The sequence below is a fragment of the Raphanus sativus genome, chromosome 5 (genome assembly GCF_000801105.2).
Source record: "Raphanus sativus cultivar WK10039 chromosome 5, ASM80110v3, whole genome shotgun sequence".
In the NCBI taxonomy this organism is placed as follows: domain Eukaryota; kingdom Viridiplantae; phylum Streptophyta; class Magnoliopsida; order Brassicales; family Brassicaceae; genus Raphanus; species Raphanus sativus.
This window is the reverse complement of record NC_079515.1, coordinates 35,761,949-35,789,451: the sequence shown is the minus strand read 5'-3', so window position 1 is coordinate 35,789,451 and position 27,503 is coordinate 35,761,949. Positions and strand designations below refer to the sequence as shown.

At 36.3% G+C, this 27,503-nt stretch overlaps 5 protein-coding genes, 1 long non-coding RNA gene and 1 pseudogene across 9 annotated transcripts; 4 read left to right on the top strand and 3 right to left on the bottom strand.

Moving 5' to 3' along the window:
* Positions 1 to 6: 6 nt before the first annotated feature.
* Positions 7 to 2,580, bottom strand: LOC108863396 (uncharacterized). 4 transcript variants are annotated; one of them, XR_008946196.1, is made up of 9 exons: positions 1,969 to 2,580; positions 1,770 to 1,860; positions 1,557 to 1,681; positions 1,369 to 1,449; positions 1,153 to 1,270; positions 918 to 1,075; positions 716 to 832; positions 488 to 639; positions 7 to 366 (listed from the first exon to the last, which is right to left on the bottom strand). It is a non-coding gene; the product is annotated as an uncharacterized LOC108863396 (long non-coding RNA). The 4 variants fall into 4 exon arrangements; XR_008946195.1 differs by having other exon boundaries at positions 466 to 639; positions 1,969 to 2,579; XR_008946198.1 differs by having other exon boundaries at positions 552 to 639; positions 1,969 to 2,579.
* A 16-nt stretch (positions 2,581 to 2,596) lies between these two features.
* LOC130512624 (uncharacterized protein At3g43530-like) lies at positions 2,597 to 6,734 on the top strand. The gene is made up of 4 exons (XM_057010795.1): positions 2,597 to 3,702; positions 3,822 to 4,556; positions 4,633 to 4,794; positions 4,915 to 6,734. Exons 1-4 carry the CDS (start codon positions 3,058 to 3,060, stop codon positions 5,347 to 5,349), a joined length of 1,977 nt encoding a protein of 658 aa, XP_056866775.1. The 5' UTR covers positions 2,597 to 3,057; the 3' UTR covers positions 5,350 to 6,734.
* Positions 5,679 to 8,286, bottom strand: LOC108821420 (uncharacterized). The gene is made up of 2 exons (XM_056985884.1): positions 7,048 to 8,286; positions 5,679 to 5,918 (listed from the first exon to the last, which is right to left on the bottom strand). The coding sequence occupies exons 1-2, from the start codon at positions 8,284 to 8,286 to the stop codon at positions 5,679 to 5,681; spliced, it is 1,479 nt and encodes a 492-aa protein (XP_056841864.1).
* An 882-nt stretch (positions 8,287 to 9,168) lies between these two features.
* On the top strand, positions 9,169 to 10,438 carry LOC108815659 (putative F-box protein At3g20030). Its single transcript, XM_018588192.2, has one exon. It carries the CDS (start codon positions 9,190 to 9,192, stop codon positions 10,414 to 10,416), a length of 1,227 nt encoding a protein of 408 aa, XP_018443694.2. The 5' UTR covers positions 9,169 to 9,189; the 3' UTR covers positions 10,417 to 10,438.
* Positions 10,439 to 10,509: 71 nt separating this feature from the next.
* Positions 10,510 to 12,949, bottom strand: LOC108837304 (uncharacterized). The gene is made up of 4 exons (XM_018610362.2): positions 12,671 to 12,949; positions 12,378 to 12,564; positions 11,137 to 11,704; positions 10,510 to 11,034 (listed from the first exon to the last, which is right to left on the bottom strand). Exons 1-4 carry the CDS (start codon positions 12,859 to 12,861, stop codon positions 10,724 to 10,726), a joined length of 1,257 nt encoding a protein of 418 aa, XP_018465864.2. The 5' UTR covers positions 12,862 to 12,949; the 3' UTR covers positions 10,510 to 10,723.
* Positions 12,950 to 17,723: 4,774 nt separating this feature from the next.
* On the top strand, positions 17,724 to 20,321 carry LOC108861607 (sugar transport protein 4-like). Its single transcript, XM_018635508.2, has 5 exons — positions 17,724 to 17,865; positions 17,990 to 18,219; positions 18,310 to 18,629; positions 18,856 to 19,485; positions 19,568 to 20,321. The coding sequence occupies exons 2-5, from the start codon at positions 18,087 to 18,089 to the stop codon at positions 20,027 to 20,029; spliced, it is 1,545 nt and encodes a 514-aa protein (XP_018491010.1). The 5' UTR covers positions 17,724 to 17,865; positions 17,990 to 18,086; the 3' UTR covers positions 20,030 to 20,321.
* Positions 20,322 to 24,082: 3,761 nt separating this feature from the next.
* LOC130512333 (E3 ubiquitin-protein ligase RING1-like) lies at positions 24,083 to 26,316 on the top strand (annotated as a pseudogene).
* The last annotated feature ends 1,187 nt before the right edge of the window (positions 26,317 to 27,503 follow it).

The window sequence follows — 27,503 nt, the reverse complement described above, 5'->3', positions numbered from 1 at the left end:
GTGCAAGACACCGCTAAATCTCTGTTTGTATATAAATATTTTAAGTTATATTTTAATACAAAATAAATTATTGAAAGGCACTATTTACATTTGCCTGAAGCCCCTATCAACCTAAGCAAAAAAAAAACGACCAAATTGTTGACCAGAGACAGAAACTAATAAAACCAAATAAGCATTCTGAAACAACTTATTATTTGGGAAAACCACTCAAACAGCAACTCCAGCACTCGTCGGCTTCACCTAGGCCTTGCGTGCCTTCTTCACCTTCCCAGCAGCTCCATCGACATTGCTACTACCACCAGCTTTCACCTTCACATTCTTTGAACTGCCACCGACGTTATCATCTCCATTGTCATCGTCACCCCCCTATCCAAACCAACAAAAGTTAACCCTATATATATACTATTATTGTAAAGAACATGATTAGGAAACTGAAACTGTATAAGGCTTAAGTTGTCAACGAACTCAGGGTGGGGCAAGCGGTCACCCTGGCTGATTATGCGGGAGATGGTAAAGGTCTGATGATTAGCTGTGAAATTGAATGCGCTCACCCTCACCTGGAATTTTGTATGTCTTTCCCTCCATCTCTCTAACAAAAGGAGGGGCCTCAGCTTCCTCCGGATTTACACCATCACCAGCCTATGCAAAAGTTATTATGTAACTGAATGAACAAATGGTAACACATAGATTGGACAGCAGTGTATGAAAAACATACCAACAGATGCCCGGCCTCATAGGCCCTCATGTTATGGAGCTTTGTCATATAACCCCATCGAAGCAAACAAACAACCCTTCGCCAGTCTCGTCTGCAACAGATATCTCAACACGATATCTACCCAACACAATAGATGTATCAAAACTCAATTATCAAAATATGGAAATAGCAAGTGAATATACTGCCGAGTGTTGTAACGTACCGGAGGATACCCACTGCGTTAGAATTATTGCAAGGCACACATGTGAAAGATGAGGCTGTGCTCTGAAGTTTCTTGGCACAGTTTGAGCAAGAGACATAGCACCAACCCTTATCCATCTTGATTCCAGTCACTCTCCAGTTACAGATGAAGTCAATATCCTACAACATTTGAAAACCAGATTGATCATGAAATCTAATACACAAAAAAAAATAGAGACATAAATCATGCTGCAAACCTGAGAGGGAGCGGTTATGACAAAATTATTGAGCTCAGCTATGCTCAGCGATTCAACCTTTGCATAGGACCTCAGCAGTGGAGCGGCTGGCCTGACCCCAGTGTCCTGTTCAACCAGCCTGCATGGTTGAATACAACGTTGTTGATCTATGTACTACACAGTCTGTATATATCAGAACCAGCGAATGTCCAGTGTTAAGGGTTACGAATATGTTACCTGTTGAAGAGACTCTCCCCTGCTGATGTCTCTTTGTCGAAGAAAACATGTGTGCCAGAGGTGGCATTCAAAACAGGCGCCCTGCATAATCAAAGGAGCTTATGTTATTGACTTCATTAACACGATGAAAAGGTATTCATATTATGAGACCATATCACAGAACATTAAAGTGCAAATGGTTTTCATACCGCCCACCATCTTCTGGTTGATGCTAGTTGCAACCACAACTCTTGGATCAACTCTCATCTTCTCTAACTGATTATGAATACCAACAGCCTGAGTGTCGAAGAAGCTCATGGTCACCGACGTGCCACTGATAGCATGTGAAGTTACAACAGTGAGTTAGACGGTGTAATTGGGTGAAACACAAACCGAAAGATGACAAAGGCTGAACGTCTTACTTGTCCATCTCGATGGTACCCATAACCCGGTTCTTGTCCTGAGGAGGGTCGGTGACAGTGCTCTTCACAGCAGTGATCTCACCAATGAGGTCTGACAAGAAGAACATATAAGATAGAAATAAGATACAAAATTACCAATTCCAATAACATATTATATACTTATTTCAATTCTCAGAAGAACATATAAGATACAAATTACCTAGAAGCTGATGGTTAGTGTTAGCGAGCCCAAGCAGCTGGATCGGTAACATCCTCGAAAGAAGTTGACTCGTTGAAACGTATGAGCAAGGAAGAATCCGAGAGACGATAATTTGGGTTACACTGAGCAGCATCAAACCCGGTCAGTGAATAAACCGAACCATCTTTTAGGCAAGACCGGTGGGTCTCCAGCCGGTGGACACTGATAGTGGCCTGAATATAACAGACGAACACATTAATGCTGAGATTTGCTCAAGATGAGAAACAGTAAAAGGTACAAAAGAAGTTTCAAATATGGATCTAGCCTGATGGAACATATATAAAGATAAAGCAATATGTAACGATTGTTAATTCTCTCATTCGTGAGATATAAACATTGTAAAAAATATATCAAAAATCAAAACATGAGAAATAGCTCTACAATAAATCTACAGCAGGGAACTCCAAAACAGTGAGAAATTAAACAAACGATCAAAACATCAGAAAAAGCGCTACAATAAATCTACGGCAGTAGCTCCTAAACACAGAGAAATTTCATAAGCTGGAATCAAGAATATTGCGAAATTGTATAGATTAGAACCGGAGATCTGATAAAAACTATGAACAAAAAAAAGTAGTAAAATACAGGGACATCATCTCTTATACCCACCCTCCTTATCGGTCAATCTTTGAAAGACATGAAACAAAAAAGAAAAAATATAAAATGGCGAATTGCTGGAATTTACAGTTAACCCTAAGGAAGGTAAACTATTTACGGGTTTTACCAAGTTTAACCGGAGGGAAAACCGAATCGAATTGAAATACGAACCAAAGATCATAAATTAGACTTAACCGTCCCCAATCCAACTTAAACCCTCCGATCCAATCTCGATTTTAACCATCTCGAACCCGAATCCAAATAACCACTCAATTTCGATTTAAACCAAGTGGAGTCTCTCCAATTTCCCCTTTATTCTTTATTTCTATTTCTCCCTCCCCCCCCTCTCTCTCAAACGGTTTCCCCTAAATTCGAAAACGTATCCCAACCCTAGAACATCCCACTTCGATTCCTTCGATTTCCCTTCGATTATTCACCGAAAACGTGTGAATCATGGTTGAAACTAGGCTGGGTAAGAGAAAGGATAGGCTTCCTCCAACGGATCCTCCTCCGCAAAAGAGCGGGACCTCGAAGAACTCGAAGAAGAACAAACCGAAGAACTTGAAGAAGAGAAAAACGACGGATGAGGAATCACCGGCGGTTGAATTTGTTGGAACCGTGGGAGTTGCGGAGGAGAATGAAGTAGAAGAACCGGCTAAGGATGTAGAAGATCGGGAGAAAGAGAAAGAAGAATCGGAGAAGGAGAAAGAAAGGGAAGAAGAAAATGGAGACGAAGATGAAGAGGAAGAAGGAAACAGCGATGCATCTCAAGAAGAGAAAGAAGAAAATGGAGACGAAGATGAAGAGGAAGAAGGAAACAGCGATGCATCTCAAGAAGATAAAGAAGAAAATGGAGATAAAGATGAAGATGAAGAAGGAAATAGCAATGAAGAAGTAGAGAACAAAGATGAAGAAGAAATACAAGAGGAGGAAGAGAACGGGACTCTCCCGACTCCCGAAGAGAACGGGACTCCCGAAGAGAACAGAGGTCAAAACGAAAATGAAAATCAAGAAGAAGGAGAGAAGGAACCCCCATTGGAAGCGGAATCAGGAAATGTTGATGGTGATGGTGACGGGGTTCTCGGGCAAGGAGAAGAGGTAATAACTGTAAAACTTGAATAGGGTTTAACTAAATATATTAGGAAAGGCTCGGATAACTTAGGAGAACTATGTTTTAGTACTTGAATAACTGATGTAGAACACAATGTTACTTGCAGGAATTAGAGGCAACCGAGGCAATCAAACCGTTGAGGATGTACTTCTATGAGTCGGAGTACAAGAAACAAATAAAGATAGCGACCAAATGTTTCGTCAATGACGTTATGGTTACATTTGCTAATCTCAAACCGAAGATGAGTGATACTGAGAGGAAGTGGTTTGAGAAGCATCCACAATTCTGTCACGTGTTCCACATGGAGAAGGACTCAAACCACATGGTCCAAGGAATGTGGATGTTGCTATTGCGGACAGTGGATGGCTCGAAGAGGAAGGAAGTGTGGTTCATTGTGAATGGTGTTCCCATCCGCTATGGCCTGAGAGAACACGCTTTGATCTCAGGTCTTAGCTGCCGCAACTATCCACTTGGGTATAAGGAGTTTGGTGATAGAAAGTTCGTGAAGCGCCATTTTAAGAAGGGAGAATCAATAAGGCTTGAGGATGTCAAAGCGAAGCTGTTGGCTATGGGAGAACACAGAGACCGGCTGAAGATGATGGTTTTGTTCTTTTTAGGAAGTGTTATCTGTGCGCAAACGAAAGTAGGAAAAGGCGCCAAAGATGTTTTGGAATTCTTCCAAAGAGCTGTGGACGATCTCGAGTTCTGCGAAAACTTTCCATGGGGGAGGTACTCGTTTGATTACATGGTTAAGGAGATATCGCACACCATGGATCATTTTGGAGGTCGGGTTAGAGAGAAGACTTTATGGCCACTTCCAGGTTTCTGTCTGCCACTGGAGGTAAGCAATTGAAGATAATTACCTTATCATTTATTAATATTATTGTGTTAAGTGTTTGTACATGATTGGTATGTAGTTGCTTGCTTTTGAGGCAATTCCCAAGTTTGGATTGAAGTTCAGACAAGAGGTTGAAGACGTCGATATAGACTGTCCTAGGATGTGCAGATCAGTCTTTAAATCAGCAGGGATGAAAGGGTTCTCACTTTCAAAATTGAATCGGGAACTGGACAAAATAACGGTATGTTTCTTCTGCTACAATCTTGAAAATGTTGTAATGTTTCTTGTGCTACAAACTTTGAAAATGTTGTAGCATTATACTAACATGTATTATTTTTTGGTTTTACTTTTTTGGTATCAGTCAGGGGATATCCACAGCATCCTTCCTACCAAGACAGAAGAAGAAGTAGCTCTTTTGGAAGAGCTGACTGAAGAGGAGGACGACGTTGATGTCGATGATATTTCTATTGACAGTTGGGTAAAGCGTCTTGCAGAAGGACATTCAGTCTTTTTTGAAGAGATGTATGATGTAGACGTTGCTGCGCGTGATCCAAATGCACAAGAGGCTGTCGACGAAGATCAGGATGACGAAGATCAGGATGACGAAGTAGGTGGAGAGGAAGGAGGCGCAAGCCAGAAGAAGATGATGGAGGAGTTGATCAAACAAGTGAAAATGATTGGCACTCAGCTAAAGAGAGTTAAGAAGACAATGGACAAGTTTGAGGAAAGGATGGTGGTTCCGTTTGAGGCGTTTATGAAGAAAGCTATGGATGAAGGGCAAGGAAGCGGGGAGTGAAGAACTCGGTTATGTATTTTGTAAACTCGGTTATGTATTTTGTGGGAAGTTGGACCCATTATTTTGTTGTTGTGTGGATGTTGGAAACCTCTTGACTTTTTAGGTATGTTGGATGGAACTTGTTCTTGTTATCATGGATGTTGCAATCTTGTTATCATGGATGTTGCAATCTTATATTTTGAATGTGCCTCTTAAGGAAAACTAGGAAAAGTAGGAGAACTTAATGAAAACTAGGACAACTAGGAGAACTTAATGAAAACTAGGAAAACTAGAAATACTAGGAAAACTATAAATACTAGGAAAACTAATTCTTCAACACCACACTTAAACTAAGCATACAATTCTTCAAACTTCCTAACAATGTCATCTTCTTCATTTTCGTCATTCCCGCCCTTCCCTGTCTTCTTCTTCTCCAAATGACTTTTCATTTCAGAAATGGTCTTCTGTAATTGCTCAATCACTTTATTCTTCTCTCGGATTTCATCACGGGTTTGAAGCAATGCTCTCCTTTGCCATTCTGTACCATCCTCTTCATCGAACCAAGAGAAGTACTTGCATTCATTTCCAAGCTGCAATAAGGGGAAGGTCAAAATTCAAACCCAATTCAAATCCAGATTCCATTATATCCAGATTCCATCATATATTCATACCTTAAAGCGCGGACAGCCATAAAAGTGTCGACCAGGATTTTTGTCAGTCCAAGCTTGCCTTATTTTCGCTGGCAAGCCACAGTGACACAACCTCAGACAAGAAAATCGGCGGCTCCTTTGCGATAAAGACGAACCCGAACCCGAACCCACTTCCATCTTCACTTTTTCCATCTCACTTGCTCGGCGAGGGGGGGGGAAGAGAATTCGATTCTCGAAATAGAGAGAGAGAGAGGGAGAGGAAATGGGGAAATGGGAGACCCGAAATAGAGAGAGAGGCTAGAGAAAAAGGGGAAAAAGTCAAACTGAAAGGGGCCCAACTGAAAGTGAGATATTAAAATGAGATAATTGCCCAAAAAAAATTTGTTCTTAGTTATACCCAAGATACTAGTATTCCCAACTTTGGTCATAGTTATATTTTTGTCGGTTTCTAATTTATTTAGTGTTACTAATCTATTTAAATTGGTTATCTAGTTTTACCTTCAATATTACTAGTTTAAATTGTTATTTATATAGTTCCATGCAATTATATTTAGCGAATAGATATAACTCGAAAGTTTCGTTTGTAAGATGTCTTTGGCCAACAAAGTGTTATTGGAATTGCAAGGTCTCGTAAGAGATACGTGAGAGTTTTTTTCCTAAATTTCAGAAATTGATAACCGAGTTTTGTTATAAATAGACAAGGAATCCAACAAAGATTTTTTTCCTAAATTACATTAAAAATATATTTTCTGCTTACTTAGTAATTATTCATTATATAATCTGTTAATTTTATTCTAAAATTCAGAAATTACATTAAAATTCATTAAAAATATATTATTCATTTATAAAAGAAACATTTAATTTGTTTGACAAAAAAAAATAAACGTTCTGAAATTGATAACCGAGTTTTGTTATAAATTGACTATACTCAAGTTTTACGCAGTTTTCCAAGTCATACAACACGACACAACACGAAATGAAACAAAGTTCCAGAGATTACAACATAAAATCAAGTACCCAAATGCATTACTCGAAATATGCATTACTCCAAATTCATCCAAATTTAAACCCTTTTCCTTCCTTGCCGCTTGATGCGATCTGGAGGTATGATCTTCACCTCCTTGATCTGATCTGGTACATTCCAAGAAGCCATGTCGGGCACAACATTAAGTGTTCTGGAATACGCCAAATGCCACATTTCCGTCCAGTAGTATTTTGAGCACAACTCATGGATATCAAGGCGCCTGCCATCAACATTCCTAGCGAAATAGATATAAGCTGCCAGTCCATGCAGACAAGGGAACTTTTCATAGTCCCACACCTTGCAAGTACAAGTTTTTCCAACCAAGGTCGCCCAAAACACCTTTCCTGCAGCGTCAGTGATCTCGTACTTAAGCTCGTAACTATCAAGTTCCCGCACAGGTAGCTTATGTGCAACAGCCCATAGATCGTGCAAGTAGTTCTCAACCCGAGGCACCAGTCTTGTATTCATTGATCTAGAAACAACATCCTTCCGTTGAGTGAACCAATCAGAGAATTTCCTAATGATACAATCCAGCATTGGTATTAAGGCCCACCTCGTTGCCTCTTTAAACACGTTCTTCATTGATCCCAGAGTGTTGCTTGTATCCAAGTTGTACCTATCACGTGGGAAAAAAACCCTTGCCCATTTGTCCTTTTCAATACCACATTCCTCCACATACTTGTACGCAGCAGGACATCTTATCTTAAATGAGTCGTAAGCAGAATTGAAGTCATCAACCGTGTAATATCTGCCCAACTCCATAAGTTTTTGCCCGACTATATTCTTGTTGACGTTACAAGCATGCAATTTCACCTTTTCCTTCAAATGCCATAAACAATGACCATGGTGAGCCTGTGGAAACACGTTTCCTATGGCGAAGATCAAGCTCTGATTTCTTGTACTAATGAAAACCAGTTCAGAAGAGTCTGGTATAACACTTTTAAGCATCTCGAAAAACCAAGTCCAACTAGCAAGATTCTCACCATCTACTACTGCAAACGCAAGTGGATACCTCTGACCATTAGGATCCTGAGCTTTCGCGAAAACTAAAACACCACCGTTCTTCAGACGTATCCCCTCCACAGCTATCACCTTCCTCATAACTGCAAACCCTTCAATGCAAGCTCCCAAAGCTATGAAAAGGTACTCAAATTTACTTATATCATCCAATTTCAAACAGGTTTTTGTCCCCGGATTCACTTGCTCTAACATGTACAAATAACTATACAACATCTTGTAGCTCTCTTTCGGACTACCAGGTATATCTCTGACGTGATTGCTCATTGTGTCCTGCCAAAAGGAACAAACAAAAGAAACTCACTACAATTTCCCCTACTATTATCCTGCTACAGTTTTACCAGTTATTCGAATTTTCCCTGTTTTCCTAATTCTACCAGTTGTACCCAGTTATTCAGTTTTACTACAATTTATCAAGAACAATTGAATAATCTAGGGTTTATCCCTATCCCTCAACTCCAATTCACCTACCGAAATTCATTATATACCAATTTACCCCGAAATTAAACAAAACTTGTCACAATTACAAATCTATTAAAACCCCCAAAACCTACTTCCGAAATAATGCTAGGACAGAGCATAACTTACCGGCTGCAACTTTATCCGCCCCGACGGCAACAGACGGCAGCGTTCGAGAAGCTGAGAGAGAGAGGAGTGGAGGAGGAGCTGCAAGAGGAGCTGCTAGGGAGCTGCTACGGGGGGAGGGAATCACTTTTTTCTTTTTTTTAGACCAAACCAACAAACATAAGAACCACTTTTAATTTCTCAACCCATTTTTTTTACAGACCAATCCAATTCAGATCCGACCAAACCCGAGTTATGTTGGATGCCGATTTTGGTTTGGGAAATGGGATCAAATTTTGGGTTCCAATTAAAATATGGGATGTCCTTTTGGTCTTTTCGCATATTCATTAATGGTTGATGGGTATAGGATATTTTATGGTGCATAGGAGATTGATTGAGGAGGAGATTAGGCATTGGAGGTGATGTCCCTAAAATACATTACCCATGAAGATAATAATGAAACGGTGAGTTTCGTAAAAGGCTAACACGTGTCATGACGTGATGAACCTATTTTCTTGCGTGGTTATATAGTCTTCTTCTTTTTTTTTTGTGCACCCTCTTCTTCTATTGAAACACCCTCAATTTCTCTCGAGAGAAACACAAACGATGACGGCTATCTCCGACCTTTCGTGGGATTTGGTAGAGAAGATACTCTCTAGGGTTCCCATAATTTCTATAGGAGCCGTGAGATCCACTTGCAAACGATGGAACCGTTTATCCAAAGTTAGGGTTTTGTGTAAAGCAGAAGCAAAGAGGCATCAGTTTCTACGCTTCATGTTGAAAAACTATAAGCTTTGTTCAATGAGATTCCATCTCCATGGAATCCTCGATGGAGAAGAATTCGTGGATCCATCTATAAGGGAGATCACCGGTGATTCACTTAATCATGTCAAGGTAACCAAAGTATTTCATTGCGATGGCTTATTGTTATGCGTTACCAAGGACAAAGAGGAGAACAAAACTACACTCCTGGTCTGGAACCCATATTTAGGACAAACCAGGTGGATCCAACCCAGAAATTACTACAACAGGTTAGACGTTTACGCTTTCGGATACGACAGCAATAACCGTGAACACAAAATCTTGAGGTTCTTCTTGGATGCCTTCGATGTTTCTCTGTTCGAAATCTACGATATTTGTTCTGATTCATGGAGAGTTCTCGATATCACTCCCAACTGGAACCTAATGTTTTACTATCGTGGAGTGTCTTTGAAGGGAAACACTTATTTTTTTGCTAAAGAAAAAATAGTATTAGAAGCTGGAGGACCAGAAGAAATAGCCGAGCCCCATGCTATCTTACTCTCTTTTGATTTTACAAAAGAGAGATTTGGACCGCCTCTGCCTTTTCCGTTTAAGCACTATACTGAAGATACCGGGACACTCTCTTCTCTTAGAGATGAGAAACTGGCAGCCTTATATCAGTCCTCAAGTATGTGCGACGTGGAGGTTTGGGTGACAACTAAGATTGAGCCCAATGCAGTGTCCTGGGTTCCCTTCTTAAAAATTGACTTGAAACCATTAACAGGTTTTGAATTCCAGTTTCACCATGATGGTTCCAGTTTCTTCATTGACGAGGAGAAGAAAGTCGCTGTAATTTTTCAAATAGACGAATCTGAAATGACCTGCTATGACACAGCTTACCTCATTGGGGAGAATGGACACTTTGAAAAAGTAGGTCTCGGAGAGTCTGAGTATCACCAAGACTCCATCCCCATGGAAGACTATTCCCCACTCGTGTGCTCTTGCTCATATGTTCCAAGTTTAGTACATATCAACAACGCATTTGTCAAGCAAACGAATGAGATCATCACTAGCTGTAATGATAGTGTTTAATTTGTTTCTTTTTCATCTCTTTCCATTTGTTTTTTTTTTTCAAATCTCTTTTGGACAGACTATTGCCTTTCCCATTTTACACTCTAGTATCTGTTTTCATTTTTTTTCCGTATATGAGATTTTGAATTACTTGAACAACTAGATCGAGAGATACAACAAAATGGTTCATGTCTGAATCTTTAACTAGGTCGAAACTAGTCTTACTACCTAAAGATAAATGTTTGCACAGAAAAGCTAATATGATAGACGCATCCATATTTTGTTGTTCTCTTAGTAACATGACCATAATGACTATAGTATTCGTCGTCTACATGGCAATCTGGCGAATGGAGTGGCACCATCGGTCATATGCTGGGGTGAGATCGGGCCACTCGGAGGCCGACACTGAGAAATCTTGGAGCCAATTTGTGAGCAATATCTCTTGATCCAATGCAGGCAATGTCGAGATAGCTTTGTCTATGGCTCGTTCCACCTCAACTCTCTCGTAGCCTGTCAACACGGGAAACGCTAGCCCGTTTCTAGCGTGGCTAAATAGAGGTAGCCAGTTTGCAAGGAGCCTGAACTTCACTTGTCCCGGAACTTGTGTGTTGTCTCGTGCTAACTCTCCAATTAAGACAGCTGCAAAAGACATTATAGTGAGAGATTTAACAAGTAAAACACGGATCATGTAGAGACTAAAGAGGACCAAGTCCAGAAGGATAATTAAAATGCAATATATACCTGAAATCTTGACCATAAGGCCTTGAACCCTAGGAGCAGCCGTGAGAGACAAGGAAGCTAAACCGGAAGCATAGCTCCACCGTTTTATACCTTCTTCAATTGCACCATAACGCCTAAGTTTCTCTGTCATCCACAACAGCTCCTCCGCCAGCTTCTCAACAGCCAACTCAACATCATTCTCCTGATAACCACCTGCTCTCACCAACGCAGACTCTCTCCTCTTACTCTGTGATAACAAGTTACCAGCCATATCCGCCAAGGACCTGGCCGTGTTGATTGCTGTCGTCAGCCCTCTCACAGAGGAGGCAACATAGCTTCCTAACGGCAGGGCACTAACGAGGCGCAGAGGCAGACCACCGAAGGGCTCGTCTGCGGTTCGAGAGCGTTTCAAGGAGTCCTGTAAACGCGCAGTGGTCCGCGCGAAAGAGGACGCGAGGGCCATTCTATTGACGTCTAGTAGCTCCGCGCTGCAGCTTTGTGCGTTGTCTTCCATGATCTTCTCAGCCATTCCCATGGTAAAATGGTATTTTCTTGAGGTTACTGGAATCTCGTTCATCAACGCTAATACCTACTCGTAGACACATATTATGATGTATAAATGGCAAATTAAAACCATTAACAGAGAATATATTCAATGTAATTGATCAGTTTATGCAAGATTTGCATAAATATGTATACATCTTAACTTAACAAACAATACTTTTTTGCAGATAAATCAGTTTATGAATGTTGAACAAAAAAAATCAGTTTATGAATAGTTATGATAATTGGTTAATTAGTCCTGATTCATTAATTAAGAAGGAAGTAATTACCACCTCAAGATTTGTCTTATCGAGCCTATGATGCATCCACTTCCCTATTTGTTTTCATGTATGACGGGGCACTATTCATGTTACCCACGTGGAAATTATAGATAAAATGTCCACGTTAGGCACCTCGTGGAGTGTCTAAAGATAGAAAGCTCCAAAATCATATTTTATGATATAGATAAGAGAAAATATTATATTTCAATTAGAGATCGGGTTTCGGCGTTATGCAAACAATGCATAGACCACAAGTCTACGTATGCTGTTATGACCGTCATGGCTTAATCGGACCCAAGCAAACAAGCGAATCTCGTTCATCAAATCGAAATAAAGACGTTAAACGTTAAAAAAAAATCGCCAAGCAGAATTAAAAAATAAATAAAACGTTAATGTTAATTAACAACAAATAATGAAAGGTTACAAACTAACACTTACGTGACAAAGTGCTCTACCGAGAGAGCTGACTGTAGGTGCATCAACGCCGTCACCCCTCATCATCATGCTTAAATCCGCCGACCCTGAATACTTCACCAACGCCGTTGATGACGTCGACGAGGAGGAGGGAGCCGAAACCGGTACCAACGCGTTCTCCGCCACCGCGGTGAGAAGACCCGACGCGAAACTGAAAGTATGATAAGAATAAGAAGAGATGAGATGAGGTGGGGGGGGAATAAGGAAACAAAAGAAAACTCAAAGGGAGAGCCACGCCATCATCTTAGACATGAAACCTGAGTTGGTCCGAAGCGGACCACCGCCTAGAAGCCAACTCCGGAGTGGAGGTGGTGGAGGAGGCGACAGAAACGAGAGAACGAGCGGCGGTATTGACGGTGGTCATGAAGATGGAGTTGAGAAGACCCGTCGTGGGACGGTTGTTTCTGTAAGTGTACTCCAAGTATTGTAGCTCCCTTGAGGACGACATTCCCTTCTCTCTCTCTTTTTTTGTTGTCTCTCTCAAAAGAAAGTCTAACAATAGTACGACCGGTTATGTTTGTATATATAGAAGTTGGTTTGGATATTTCTTCTTTTCGAAGTATATACGATGAGAGCACCGCCTATGATCTGTGTATTCTAGTCGTCGTGTAAGCATTTTATGTAGTGTCGGTAAAATTTTGTCGGGGTCTATGCGTCGCCGTTTCCTCTTAATTTCCCACAGGTAGATGAGGAATCGGAAATTGTTAAATTCTTTTTTTTTCAGACATAAAATTTAGCTGCGTCTAGAAAATTATTGTTGAAGTACATATAATTGTTGGTTGATATGCACGATAATTAAGACGGCAAAACTTGAGGTACAGAAAAATTCCGACAAAGGTAAGAATATTGAAGTTCATATAGCCCGAATGCAAACTTGGTGATAACCATGTTGGAGGAAAAATATAGCCATTGTAATACACCTCATTTGGAGTTTTCTTTTTAACTATTACAAGCTACACTATATTAAAATTAGGAACAAACGAAAATATTATGAGCCGAAGTTTATATGCCCTTAATGAATGTCGTTTATCAAATACTTCAAAAATAATGTGTCTACATCCCAAGAATCTAGCAACTCTGCGTAGCACTCATCAAAGCTTTTCCTCCTGCTTCTAAACTCGAAAAAGAATGTGTTAAAACAGATGAATTCTAATGTTTTGCATGTCCCAAAGAATCTCGAATAACCCAGCCTGCTGTTGCTGTATTTGTTTGGAGATTAAAAGCAGCATCTTAGTTGCACTTCACCAATCCATAGCCTGGACGGGTCCATTTCTTGTTTCCATTTTTTGTGTATATGCACTTGACCAATTAACAAAAGTAGCCAGTTTCGCTTTTATAAGCTTGAAGACTAAAATTGTTTATGGCCTTCCATATATTCCAAAGAATCAAAAAAGTATATGGGTCTGAGATGCATTTTTATGGAATAAAATTTTCATAAAAGCTTAATTCGGGCGAATTCATATACATTTTAAAGGATTCACGATTAAAATGAACAAATGAAATATATTATATTTCTTTTCATACCATTAAGTTAAATTATATTTTTAATTTATTTTTATCACATACCATTGTTGGAGGTGCTTTTATATTTGTCTCCAAATCTGAGTCAGGATAAGGTACAAACATAAAAAGTGAATTTGTTTTACACCATATAGTAATAGAGTCCGGACTTTCAGATCACATGTTGGTTATGATTGGTTAAAAATAGAGTAATTGAGAGTAAATTAAGTATAGGAAATGAGAGTAAATCAATTGGAGCAACTAAGAGGAAAATGGTAAAAATAAATAAAATAAATAAAATAACAAAAACAAAAAGAAATGTTTAAGCCATCGTAACTTGTTTTCTCTTCCAACACAGTGAGAGAATAAAGTGATTGATTTACCTTATGTCAAACAGTGAAAAGATGAAAAATAAATAAAGGTGTTTTCACCTAACTGGCAAACTTTATGCTAAACTGAATGTAACTTTTTATATCGCCAAATGTTTTGCGCTACTGATGCTATTCGGTCATAGCCGTTGTTTCGGAAGCCTGCCCACACCGATGACAAGTGGGGTCCAGTTGCGTTCATCTTGCCCCAAACGAGTTACAGATTTGCATGAATGGTTTAGAGGGGAATCCACCTTTATATAATTTTTTCTGATAATAATAGTATTTGTAAGACAATTTAGCATTAGGAAACTTTTGCAAATACTTATATCGAGTAAATGTATTTCTAAATACTGACATGTTTATGATAGTATTGACTAATGTTGCTATACAATTACCTTCATAAAATTATATTTACCAATCATTAATATGACATATATTATAGACATATATGATATTAAATAACTCATGAAACATAAAAAAATGTGTTGTTAAAAAGTTGCTTAGAGCATTCAGAAATGTTGAATCGACAAATTTATGTAGCAGTAGCGTTAGAAATTATATGCAAAAGAAAATGTTTCAGTTAAGACACAGTAGGAAGCTTCCAACGGCTTTAAAACCGGATCACAGGAAGGTTAGTCGGGCGTAAATCAAAAATTCATGCCTATTCCGTAGAAACTAATTAATAACTTGAAGAAACTGCCTATTGACCGCTTGACGTATGACTCCATATAATTTTGTCCGAGGCTGCATGTCAGCCCAAATACAGTTTCCGTAAGAGTGTTGATCTTGAAATGTTAGATCTTCTTCAGCTTTCTCAAGATTCTAGCTAGCAGCAATATTCTCCTGATTTTGTAATTGGTCTTTCGATCCTTTTGATCTTTCCAATATTGTTTGGTTGTCGCTGGTTTGGGAAATTATGAAGGTAACCAATTATCTTTTTATATACCAGTATCCCGATTATATATCAGTGGCTTATCAACATCAAAGCACGTATAATAATATATACTAAAAGGAACATGTCAAAACAAAAACAAAAAGTACACCAAAACGATGTCCTTAACTACATTTGTCTCGGTTAAGGTTTCAACTTATTTAAATACAAAACACAGTGTAAAACAGTATACAGAAAATAATATGATATAATGTAACTGAGTATAAATTTTGCTGATCCTTGGTTCCTTACGCAATGGAGTGCTAAAAAACATTAATATCTCATGAGTCTGAAGAAGAATAAGGCAGATCTGAATTCAGTATCGGGTACATGACAGAAGCAAATTGAAAAGTTAAAATCAAGACTGAACGTTATATCTACTAAATTTGATCTGAGTTGCTATACATTTCGACTTAATCCATAAATTCAGATATTTGTAAATTTTTAAAGTAAAGCAAATAATAAATCATAAGTACTATTTTGAAAAACGAATATATGCTTTGATCCATACATTTATGAATATGCAATGTAATTATGAATATTTATACATATTTTATGTAAATTTGGTCCATTTATTTTCTTAAGTTGTTTTAAAGTTTTTTTTTTAGATATTGCATATCCAATTAATTTTTTTTGTTGAAACATATGCTACGTATGATTTTTATACTGAAGTCGTTTGTATTGAATTATTTGATTTTGGCTTTATGATTTGGGTTAAGATGTTTATTTATTATGTTACTATTATTGATGATTTATTCATTTTACCTTTTAAAAATTATTTGATGGTATTATGCATTTTTTACTTTTGATATAATTAACAAATTATATATGAATATCTAATATAACTTACAATATCCAGATTTTTGGATATCTAAAAGATTTTAGATTGAAACAAATATTAGAAACAAATATATGATTGAGATAAAGGGGATATTAAAAATTTCTGGATGTCCTCTAAAACAATATGACTATTTGTGCTCTACTTGTGCATGCAACTGACTAAAAGTTTATTAATGATGTTTAAAGTTTATTAATGATGTTATATCCACATTTTCCTGCGATGTCTTCCTTCGCGAGACCCACAGTTACTTCAGCTGTGTCTGATTTTCATTTTATGCATCGTCAACATCAAAATACTAAATATATATTTCAGCAATTTCATAGTGTTTGTTAGTTTGTGTTTTTTTTTCATTTCATTTACTTGATCATAATTTTCATTTTTATAGCACTTGTGGGTCAAGTCGTAATTGGGTATATTGTAGGGTGGTTGAATGATGCTTAGATTGAGACATTGTTGCTTGCTGCTGAGGCAAATTTGATTCCTGTTTCTACAGATCATGCACCATTGCTGCTGATGAAAATTTGGTATCCAAGAACTTTGAAAGGTTAAAAACTAACTTTTAATTTATTTATTTATTTGCTAAATACTAACTTTTGAGTTGGTTCTAAGGTTAGTGGAAGTTATATTTATAGCAATTGTTAAAAAATTTCTAGAATCTAATGTTGTTGGTTTGTAGATTCCCACGTTCTCATTAGAATCTAGTGTTATTAATTTGATAATTTAGTAATTCTATACACAATCTTTTGTTACTCCCTCTGTTTTTTAAAGATCCATGTTTTAGGAAAAAAATTTGTTTTAAAAAGATACATTTTTTACTTTTTCAATGTATTATTTAAAGAAAATTTGTTAACTTCAAAAAAATTAATTGTGTTTATTGGATTTTTATTGGTTAAAGGTTATGGAAAATTGTTATTCACAAGAATCAATGCATTTTTAATGTAATTTCTTAATATATGTGAAAAGTCTAGAATATGCATCTTTAAAAAACAGAGGGAGTATTAAAAAAGATAGATTTTAGTGTTTCTTTAAATCAATTAAAGTTTGTGTTATTGGAAGTTGTATTCTTCACTATTTAGTTCATAACACAAGATTTTTAAAATACTACCTATTTAGTTTAGATTCTTAGAATCATCATATCAATTTATTTTCATAGAATTTCACAATATACAAAACTCTATACAATTATTTTCAAATTTAACAAATCTTTCGATTTCTACAATCAACAAACTCTTTATAGATGTTACTCCCACTAACATCCCCTTATACAACCACGTATTTAGCAATAGTGTTGATTTGGCTGGTCCATTAGTGTCATTGTTGATACTTATCATATGCTTAATTCATATGCATAAAATCATGATCTTTTTATGCCACTTCGCTTTTGTTTTTACCAGGTCCGAATGATTCAGTAGGAAGGTTCTAAACTCATACACGTATCCCTGAAAATTTAGATTGGTTTCAGTTTAATTTTTTCGGATTGGTTTTAGTTTTGGGACCATGTAAAATGTCTAGGAGTAGTCACTATATATGTTTCAAAAAAGAAAAAGAGTAGTCACTATATAACGTTCCATAAAAGAATCAAAAACATCTTATGTGGGACCGCCTGTGGGCTGATCATAAATCGTTAATTTTTGTAAAACAAACATAAAAACCCTCAAACACATTATATTTTTGTGAAATGGAAGTACTGATAACTAAAAGATTCATATCATAAAACCTATAAAAAGACACGAGATTTATGGAAGCAGATAAGATCCAGAGGAATAGGCAAGTGTGAGACCAAGAACAGCTCTTTTCTCCGACATCAAAGTAAGCCGAAAGTTAATCAGATCCTAAATTTCAAAAAAAAATTAAAATTATTCAGATCCTATAAATATCAATTGCTCCTCACCATTTTCAAAATCAAATCGTTTCTTTCCTTTGTTTGAACCAGACCTACCTCCAAGAAGAAAAAGAACAAAATCTACTCTGTTTGCTCCTCTGTGAAACAGAAAAGTCAACAACACTGAGTCTTAGACCACGTCAGAGAAATGGCTGGAGGGTTCGTCAGTCAAACGCCGGGAGTTCGAAACTATAACTACAAACTGACACCGAAAGTGTTTGTGACATGTTTCATCGGTGCTTTTGGTGGTCTCATCTTCGGATACGATCTCGGGATCTCAGGTATTTTTCAAGTCTTGTTCTTCTTTGATCTGATCTAGCAAATATCCAGAGAGTAATTTAGGTTTTTTTTTTAAAAACATTTGCTTGTAGGAGGGGTAACCTCAATGGATCCGTTCTTGGAAAAGTTTTTCCCTTACGTGTACCAGAAGAGGAAGAACGCACACGAGAACGAGTATTGTCGTTTCGATAGTGAGCTTCTCACTCTCTTCACTTCGTCTCTCTATTTAGCGGCTTTGGTCTCTTCCTTATTCGCCTCCACGATAACCCGAATTTTCGGAAGGAAATGGTCTATGTTCCTCGGTGGTTTCACATTCTTTGTCGGCTCTGCTTTCAACGGCTTTGCCCAAAACATAGCCATGCTTCTCATAGGTCGTATTCTACTCGGTTTCGGTGTTGGATTTGCTAATCAGGTAGGTTTCTAAAAACGTTTTATGTAAAAAAAAATGTATAGAGTCTACATTGGTATTTTGAGAATTAATAAAATAATATATAAAATGTTTACTAATTTGGTAAGTTTCTTTGACAATTGATTTTAAGTTTAGAAATTATAGTATTTTATTCCCTCCACATTAGAAGTAACTTGATAGAGAAGTTACAACAGCGGCTTATACTAATAGATTTTGGTTTTGGTTTTAGTCGGTTCCGGTTTACCTGTCGGAAATGGCACCTCCGAATCTTAGAGGAGCGTTCAACAATGGATTTCAAGTAGCAATCATATTTGGTATTGTTGTTGCAACGATCATCAACTACTTCACTGCACAGATGAAAGGGAACATTGGGTGGAGAATCTCTCTAGGTTTAGCTTGCGTCCCTGCTGTGATGATCATGATCGGAGCTCTGGTCCTTCCTGACACTCCAAACTCCCTCATCGAACGTGGCTTCGCTGAAGAAGCCAAGGAAATGCTTCGATCTATCCGAGGAACCGATGAAGTCGAAGAAGAGTTTCAAGATCTCATTGATGCAAGTGAGGAGTCTAAGCAAGTGAAACATCCGTGGAAGAACATCTTGCTTCCACGTTACAGACCACAGTTGATCATGACTTGCTCCATTCCATTCTTCCAACAGCTTACAGGAATCAATGTCATTACGTTTTACGCGCCCGTTCTGTTCCAGACCTTAGGGTTTGGTAATAAAGCCTCGCTCTTATCAGCTATGGTAACGGGTATCATCGAGCTATTGTCTACCTTCGTCGCTGTTTTCACAGTTGATAGGTTTGGAAGAAGAATCTTGTTCCTCCAGGGAGGTATCCAAATGCTTATCTCTCAGGTACTACAAAATTCTAAACCTTAGCCCTAGCTCTACTTTACGTTTCTTGACAAACACTCAATAATCGTTATTTGTGTTGTAGATCGCTATTGGAATCATGATTGGAGTCAAATTTGGAACAGCTGGAACAGGGAACATAGGGAAAACCGATGCTAATGTAATCGTGGCACTGATCTGCATCTATGTAGCGGGTTTCGCCTGGTCATGGGGACCGTTGGGATGGCTGGTACCTAGTGAGATATCTCCTCTAGAGATCCGATCAGCAGCACAAGCCATTAACGTAGCGGTCAACATGTTCTTCACATTCCTTGTAGCTCAGCTCTTCCTCACAATGCTCTGTCACATGAAGTTTGGACTATTCTTCTTCTTTGCGGTGTTTGTCTTCATAATGACGATATTCATCTACTTGATGTTGCCTGAGACGAAGAATGTACCAATCGAAGAGATGAACAGAGTGTGGAAGGCACACTGGTTCTGGGGAAGGTTTATACCTGATGAAGCTGTTGGTGTTAGTGCTGCTGAGTTGCAACAAAAGGCGGTATGATGATGATGATGGAACAACATTTTGTTTGAGGAAAAGATTTGGGAGAAAACTTGAAAGAGAAAGGTGATGAATAAAAGGATGAAATAAGAATGAAATGTCGAATAATGTGTTTACTCTCGAAAAAGCTTCTCTGCTTTTAAATGCAGAGACTTTAGCTTTTTACTTAGTTTATTCTTTCTTCTTATTCAATGACTCTTTCGCTGCACTTGTAGTTCGGCATAAAAAGGTCAAGAGAACAAAAATATTTGAAAGTTTTATCAGTTTGTCTTATGTTTTTGTACTCTTATTTAACAATCACTAGATTTTGACCCGCACGCCCGTGCGGGTGTATATTTTTTATAAAATATGTTGTTTTTCATGTCAATATTAGAGTTGAGCAAAAATCTGAATCTAAAAAATAAACCGATCTCGATCCAAAAGAAGTATAAAACCCGAACCGAATTTGATTAAATATCAAAATTTTGGTATTTAGATAACTTAAAACGAATTCATTCCTAACCGAAGTATTTCAGATAGCTGAATGTATTCGAAATAGATTTATATACTATATATATTTTTGACTTAATGTATATAAAACATACAAAATATATATATGGTACTTATAAGTTGGTTGAAATAGTTGAAAATATATATAAATATCTAAAATAGTTAAAGTATACTCAAATCACTAAAAAATACTTAACATAACTATTGATTCTCTATCCAAATATTTAAATCAAAACAATTTATATGTTGAGTTCGAGTATTCTAATATGTTATTGAAATGTATAAGTACTATATTATTTTGTTTAAATATTTGAAAATTTAAAGTATATAATGAATTTAAATGGGTTATCCGAATCTGAACAAATCCGCAAAGATGTGAATTCGCATCCGAATCAAAATTTTAGAAATATCCGAATGTGACTGAAATCTTTGATCCCGAAAATCTAAAACCCAAACAGACCTAAATCGAACCTGAATACCCACCCCTAATTCACAATCTATTTTTTTCCTTTAAAACACACCAAACATATAATTAATAGTATTTTATATGTACTATCATATAAATAATCACATATATTATATTTTCAATAATCACATATATTGAAAACATTTTTTTGATAATGGTTGTTGGAAAATATTTTAGTAAAAAATAATTTTGAATTATATATATATATATATAATATATATATATTTAAATCAATTTTGATATAAATCAACTTTAAATTTTTATTTTTATTTGAAATATGTACATAAAGTTTAAATTTGGTTTTATGATTATCTTAGACAAATGATACTTTTAGATTATTAGATAAGCTCATTTTCATATATTTTAAAATTGACACAAATATATAGTTTCTCATAATATAAAAGATTTCCAATTTTTCTTAATAACATAAATTCATTCTTTTTAATAGAATGCTATCTATATTTCCAAACAATATTATATTTTTTATATCGCTATTCATGTTTCCAAATAAACCTATTTTTAAATTGATATTCATGTTTTCAAAAAAACCTATGTTTTTAAATTGATATCCAAGTTTCCAAACAAACATCTTATTAAAATTGTTATTTATGTTTCTAATTTATACTTCAATTTTAATAATATAAATTAATAATAGTGAATTCCTATATATTGTTATGAAATCACCGTTTATAATAAAAACTATAGATGCAGTGGAATCAGCCAATCAGGTCATAAATAGACTACAATTTAATCAATGATTTATTTATGCATGTAACAAAAATACGTTGTGATTTAATATTAGCAAAATGATTTTCTATTTTTTTAGTTATTGTCAGATATTGTGCATATCTATTGAGATTTTGTTTTGAAATTTAAGGTAACTAACATCTAAAAAGATATTCCATTAATTACACTTAATTTTCGATTTTATTAAAAAATATTTAGTATCAATGGCACAAGTTGGTAAATATTAAGAAAAATTAAGGGTGAATTTTTATTTGTACTTCAATTTTAATAAAAAGATGTGAATCTTTATTTGAGAAAAAATCATAACGTTAAAGCAAGAGACAAAGAATAATAACGGTAGATATTTCAGATGTATCCAAAAGTGTTATTACTATCTTCTTATATGATTGGAGTAACCTTTTATTATCTCTCACAGATTGAAGTACCTCTCTTGCTCAACCCTTTTAAGTAAAAAGTAATGAAACATTCATAGAAGTGTTTTAATTTAGTGATGTTGGTGTTAGTGCTGATGAGTTGCAATAGAAGGCGGTAAGATGATGATGGAACAACGTTTTCTTTGAGGAAAAGACTTGGGAGAAAACTTGAAAGAGAAAGGTGATGATAAAAGGATGAAATAAGAATGAAATGTAGAATAATGTATTTACTCTCGAAAGAATCCTTCTCTGCTTTTAAATGCAGAGCACTTTAGCTTTTTACTCAGTTTATTCTTTCTTCTTAATCAATGACTCTTTCATTACATTTGTAGTTCGGCATAAAAAAGGTCAAGAAAACAAAAATATCTGAAAGTTGAATCAGTTTGTCTTATGTTTTTGTACTCTTGTTTAACAATCATGTGAATCTTTGTTTGAGAAAAAATCATAATGTTAAAGCAAGAGACAAGAATAATAAACGTAGATATCTCAGATGTATCCAAAAGTGTTGCTACCATTTTCTTATATGATTGGAATAACCTTTTATTATCTCTCACAGATTGAAGTACCTCTCTTGTTCCAACACTTTGTTTAAGTTAAAAGTAATGAAACATTTTAAAAGTGTTTTAATTTTACGACGTGTAACTTTTTTTTTTGAAAGAATGTTTAATTTATTTAAATCAAAAAGCTTATGTAGAATTAGTGCAACTTTAATTTAAACAAAGTGATGTTTTGAAACCAATATCAGTGGTTAAAGATCGCCTAATCTCTATGCTGATGGTTTTTAGGCTTTTAGCCATTAATTTTAGGATATCAGATTTTTTTTGACAAAAGAATATCAGATACAGATGACAACCCAGTTTTATAATTGATCAGTTATGAATTGAATTACATAAATTGAATTCCTGATATTATATTACAGTACATGAATCCATTTTAATTAGATTTAAATGGATTTGACTCATAGTTCTTACTTTAATATGTTTTTCATTAAATTTTATCTTTATTAGAAACTTTCTTAGTCAAACCGACCAAGACAAAACTGAAATTCCTTCAAAATTCAGAACATACTAGATTCTAACCCCCCTTCGAAGGGCGGGTATACTTCTTGTTTTAGTTTTTTTTTTAAATTTAATTTTTAAATTTTAAATTTTAATTATATTTATGTTTAATATTAATTTTATCAATAGATCATGTTCCTCTTTTAATAAATAAAATACATAAATTTATTAATAGATTATATTCATGTTTAATAGAATAAATTTAACGTTAAACATATTTTCAGTGTTAAATTATTGCAATAAGAATTCTAAAATTATGCACAAAATATTAAAAGACTGTTTTGAAAAAGCCTTAAAAGTTGAAAATATATTTATTTTTATTTTTTAAATCATTTTATTTTGATTTATTAAATATATTAATTTAGATGGGTTAACAGAGTTACATTTATTTTAAAATAAAAATATATTTAATAAATGGAACTTAATATAACCATCTTGAAGGAAACCACTCAAAATCATTATATTGTTGAAGAAACCTGTTTCTTATAAATGAACCGCCCAATTATATACAACAATTAGGTACCTACTGTCAATTATATTGTGACATCAAACATGAAAAATATAATATGTATTAGACAACCATATATTATTCATCTATTTATTTTCACACCTAAAATACATTCTACATTCTGTAACGATCAACTATATGTTTATGTGTATGAGAAAGTGGGTCTCGCAAATGCTGGATTCTTTTTGTCAATTGTTTTTATCAATGGACTTGAAACTGCTGATAATCAACAATTATATATAGCTTCCATTAAAAACAGTTATATATAGCTTCCATTTATTTATTTTAATTAGACTCATTTAATAGTATTGATTTAAAATGGGCCGTATGTGGGCTAAAGCCCAAATACTATAATCATCGTTCGGAGGGAGAGTTTTGAGTCGGCCATAAACATTCTCTCTCCCTCTCTCTCTCATCTCCCCCCTCTGACCAAAATTCCACAGATTCCGTCATGTCCTCCGACGGAAACTCCACCGCCACGGCGGTTGAAAAGATGTTCTTCTGTTACCAGTGCAACCGCACAGTCAACATCTCAATCTCCCCACATCCGATCCCTTCTGCCCTCTCTGCTCCGGTGGCTTTCTCGAAGAAATACGACGAGCCAAACCCTAATCCACCCCCAAATCTCAATCCCGGCGCAGGAGGAGGAGGTTTCTTCCCATGGCCGATCCTTTCTCCACCTACTCCCTCTCCTATTCGGCTCCTCCTCATCCTCCAACGTAGCCCCGAGCTTTTTCAGCCCTCAGCCACGCTCCTCCAACGCGCAGAACAACGACGACGAAGCTTTCGATCCGGTGTCGTTTTCTCCAGAACCACCTCCAGCATCTCCGATCCAGCGGCACGCACGTGCAGTTCGTGATCGAGAATCATCCCGTCCGATCCGTCGAGCCGAATCCCGGGAACCTCGGGGACTACTTCTTCGGCCCTGGACTCGAGCAGCTGATTCAGCAGCTCGCGGAGAACGATCCCAACCGTTACGGAACTCCTCCGGCTTCGAAATCGGCGATCGAGGGGGTTGCCAACTGTTAAGGTGACGAAGGATATGATGAGGTCTGAGAATGACCAGTGCGCTGTTTGTGTATGGATGAAGTTTGAGGATGGTGGGATGTTAAGCAGATGCCTTGTAAGCATGTGTTTCATCAGGATTGTTTGATGCCTTGGCTGGAGTTGCATAACTCTTGTCCGGTTTGTCGGTACGAGTTGCCCACGGATGATCCTGAGTATGAGAGTAGGGGTCAGGTTCAAGGAGGGCAGGCTCAGGGTAGTGGTGATGGACAGGGGTCGGTGGAGACGGGGAGGAGGTTTAGTATACAGGTGCCTTGGCCGGTTAGGGGAAGTGATGGTGATGGTTCTGAGCCTGGTTCTGGGTCGGGAGCACCTGGAAGTGGAGGTGGAGCTAATCTTGAGACCAGGCGGGAAGATTTGGATTGAGGTTTGTGAATTGCCTTACTAGGAAGAAGCCTTTGTTTGATTTTTGTGTTGTCTTGTGAGACTGGACTACTTGCTGTTTATGGGATTGTGAAAGGTTTCAAAATTATTTACGGGGTGTTGTTTTATCGATGCCATATATTTAAGCTTGAAGTTTAGTTTTCGTGGTAGGCATCTATCTGTTTTGCAAGAGTGAGCTGAAAATGTTGTCTGCTGATCAAGAAGTTTCGTCTCTTTTTTCAGTTCCTGACTTGCTCTTGCTGCTCCTCGCTGTTAGTAATATATTATATATATATATATATATATAATGATATATATATATCCTTGCTTATTTTGATTCTTCGGGTTTCTGAGTAATGCGCTAACCTTGGATGTTGAGATTATGTAAAGAATTTTTTTTTTGTCTTCGGCTTAACCTAAAGAACAAAAAACGGTGCTGCTGAAAGTAATTAGATTAGGTTACGTCAAGGTCTTGTCGATCTGATTTCTGTGCTTTAATATGGAAATTTTGTGCATTGTAAATTTAGAATTTTCATGTAGATAGAGGATACCATGTAGGGTGTGTTGTCTCTCACTGTCACTGGCTTCGCATGGTGATGATGGGATATTGATTGTGCTGGGTAATTGGATATTATCTATTTCTATCAATGCAATTATGATGGAGAGTAGCAAAGTGATTAGTGCGTTGTGCTCATAAGGAAAACATAAAAGTATCTATAAACTGCATGATATCTAGTCAAATAAGAGTCCAATATTAGCATATTGGACTCGATAGACGTATTATTCATGGAGAGATTAGTAGGTTTATACATGGAGATGCAACTATTTACGAGCATTGAGCAATATTGTTGTTATTTGAGTTATCATTTAAGGATTTGGCTAATCCATTAGTGCAGTTGTTAATAGTTATCATACTTCAGGTTTGGACCTTTTTTTATGGTCATATTTTTTAAATCACTTGCATGTTGACTTGTCCTAAAGCTTTGCTAATTTCATTTGCGGCGCAGTATCCCTTGGAGATTGGATGTGCACAAGTTCTCAGGGAAAAAAAAGGGTGACATTGAGGTTTTACCATATTTTGTACATTTACCAAACAAAGAAAAGTATGTTCTTGTCTGTTCCTTTTTGGGATTATATAACGCGATTGTGAGTTAAAAGAAAAATGGCAATATTTCATTCAAGTGCTATTTTGTTATGTAAAATCGAGATCCCTATACACTATTTTGATTCATTCATCGAATTCTAAACATGTATGACATGCAAAATTGGGATACAAGACTGAAAACGTATAGTGGCAGACAAAGTTGATTGATAAACACCTAGAAACAGACCTTTGTGATGTGTTTTGTGACCTTTGTATCAAACCACTTTACTGCTTTTTGTCTTAAAGATTCGTATATTACACGTAGTCGCAAATTTGCAGCATTTTTCGCATTGTCTTTTTTCAGTTTTTCATCTTATAACACCGTTGAGATATTTATTGTGCATGCAATGTATAATGCCGCAATGTATTCTTCTCAAAAAAAAAGAAAAAAATTGCAAAACTAAATGGTAAACAATTAAAGGTCGTTGATGTTAATAACTACTCCTTCAAAAATCAAAATAAATACATACCGAAAAGTTTACAAAAGCATAGCGAATGTTTCTCAAAAGAATTTGAGTCTTTGAGAGATGAGTCGTATCTGTGTTATTCAAATTAAGAGCATTTAAAACATCAGTTAACACTTAACAGAAACACACACAAAGAGGACATAATCGTCATTTCAGAACATGTGAGGTGCTGAAAATTCACCTTTTTCAAAATTCAGTTGGTGGCAAAAACCAAAGACATTCAAACTTGTTTGGATAATATTTTTAATAATAAAAAATATATAACTGCTAGTCTTCTGAGTTCAAAAAGATAAGAAAAAAAAATCAGAAATAAAGGCTCTAAAACAGACAGCAGTCTTCTTTTCCTTTTTTTCTCTTTCCTTGTGAAGCAGAGAAGAAGCTGAATCTTTTCACTTGCACTTGTGGCATTTTTCTCTCCAAATTTGAAATCTGTCAAACAGTCTCCTTCCTTGTTACTTGGAGTTTCTTTTCTGTGGTGGGTTTTCTGAGTTTAAGATCTATCCTAAGAAAAATTCAAACTTTTTCTGTTGAGCATCTAATTTTAGAAGGTATTGACTATTAATTAAATCAAATAAATTTGAAAGATCCTGCCTTCTTTTTGTATTTCTCACTCTTATGTATTCTACTTATTAAGTGGAGAAAGATTGTATCTTTCTTCTGATTGGTTTTTATCAAGTGAGTCTTTGTATCTCAAGACTTGAGCTCAATTTGCTTTTGTTTAAAGTTTCTTTATAGTTTCCTTTTTTATTTTGATGTG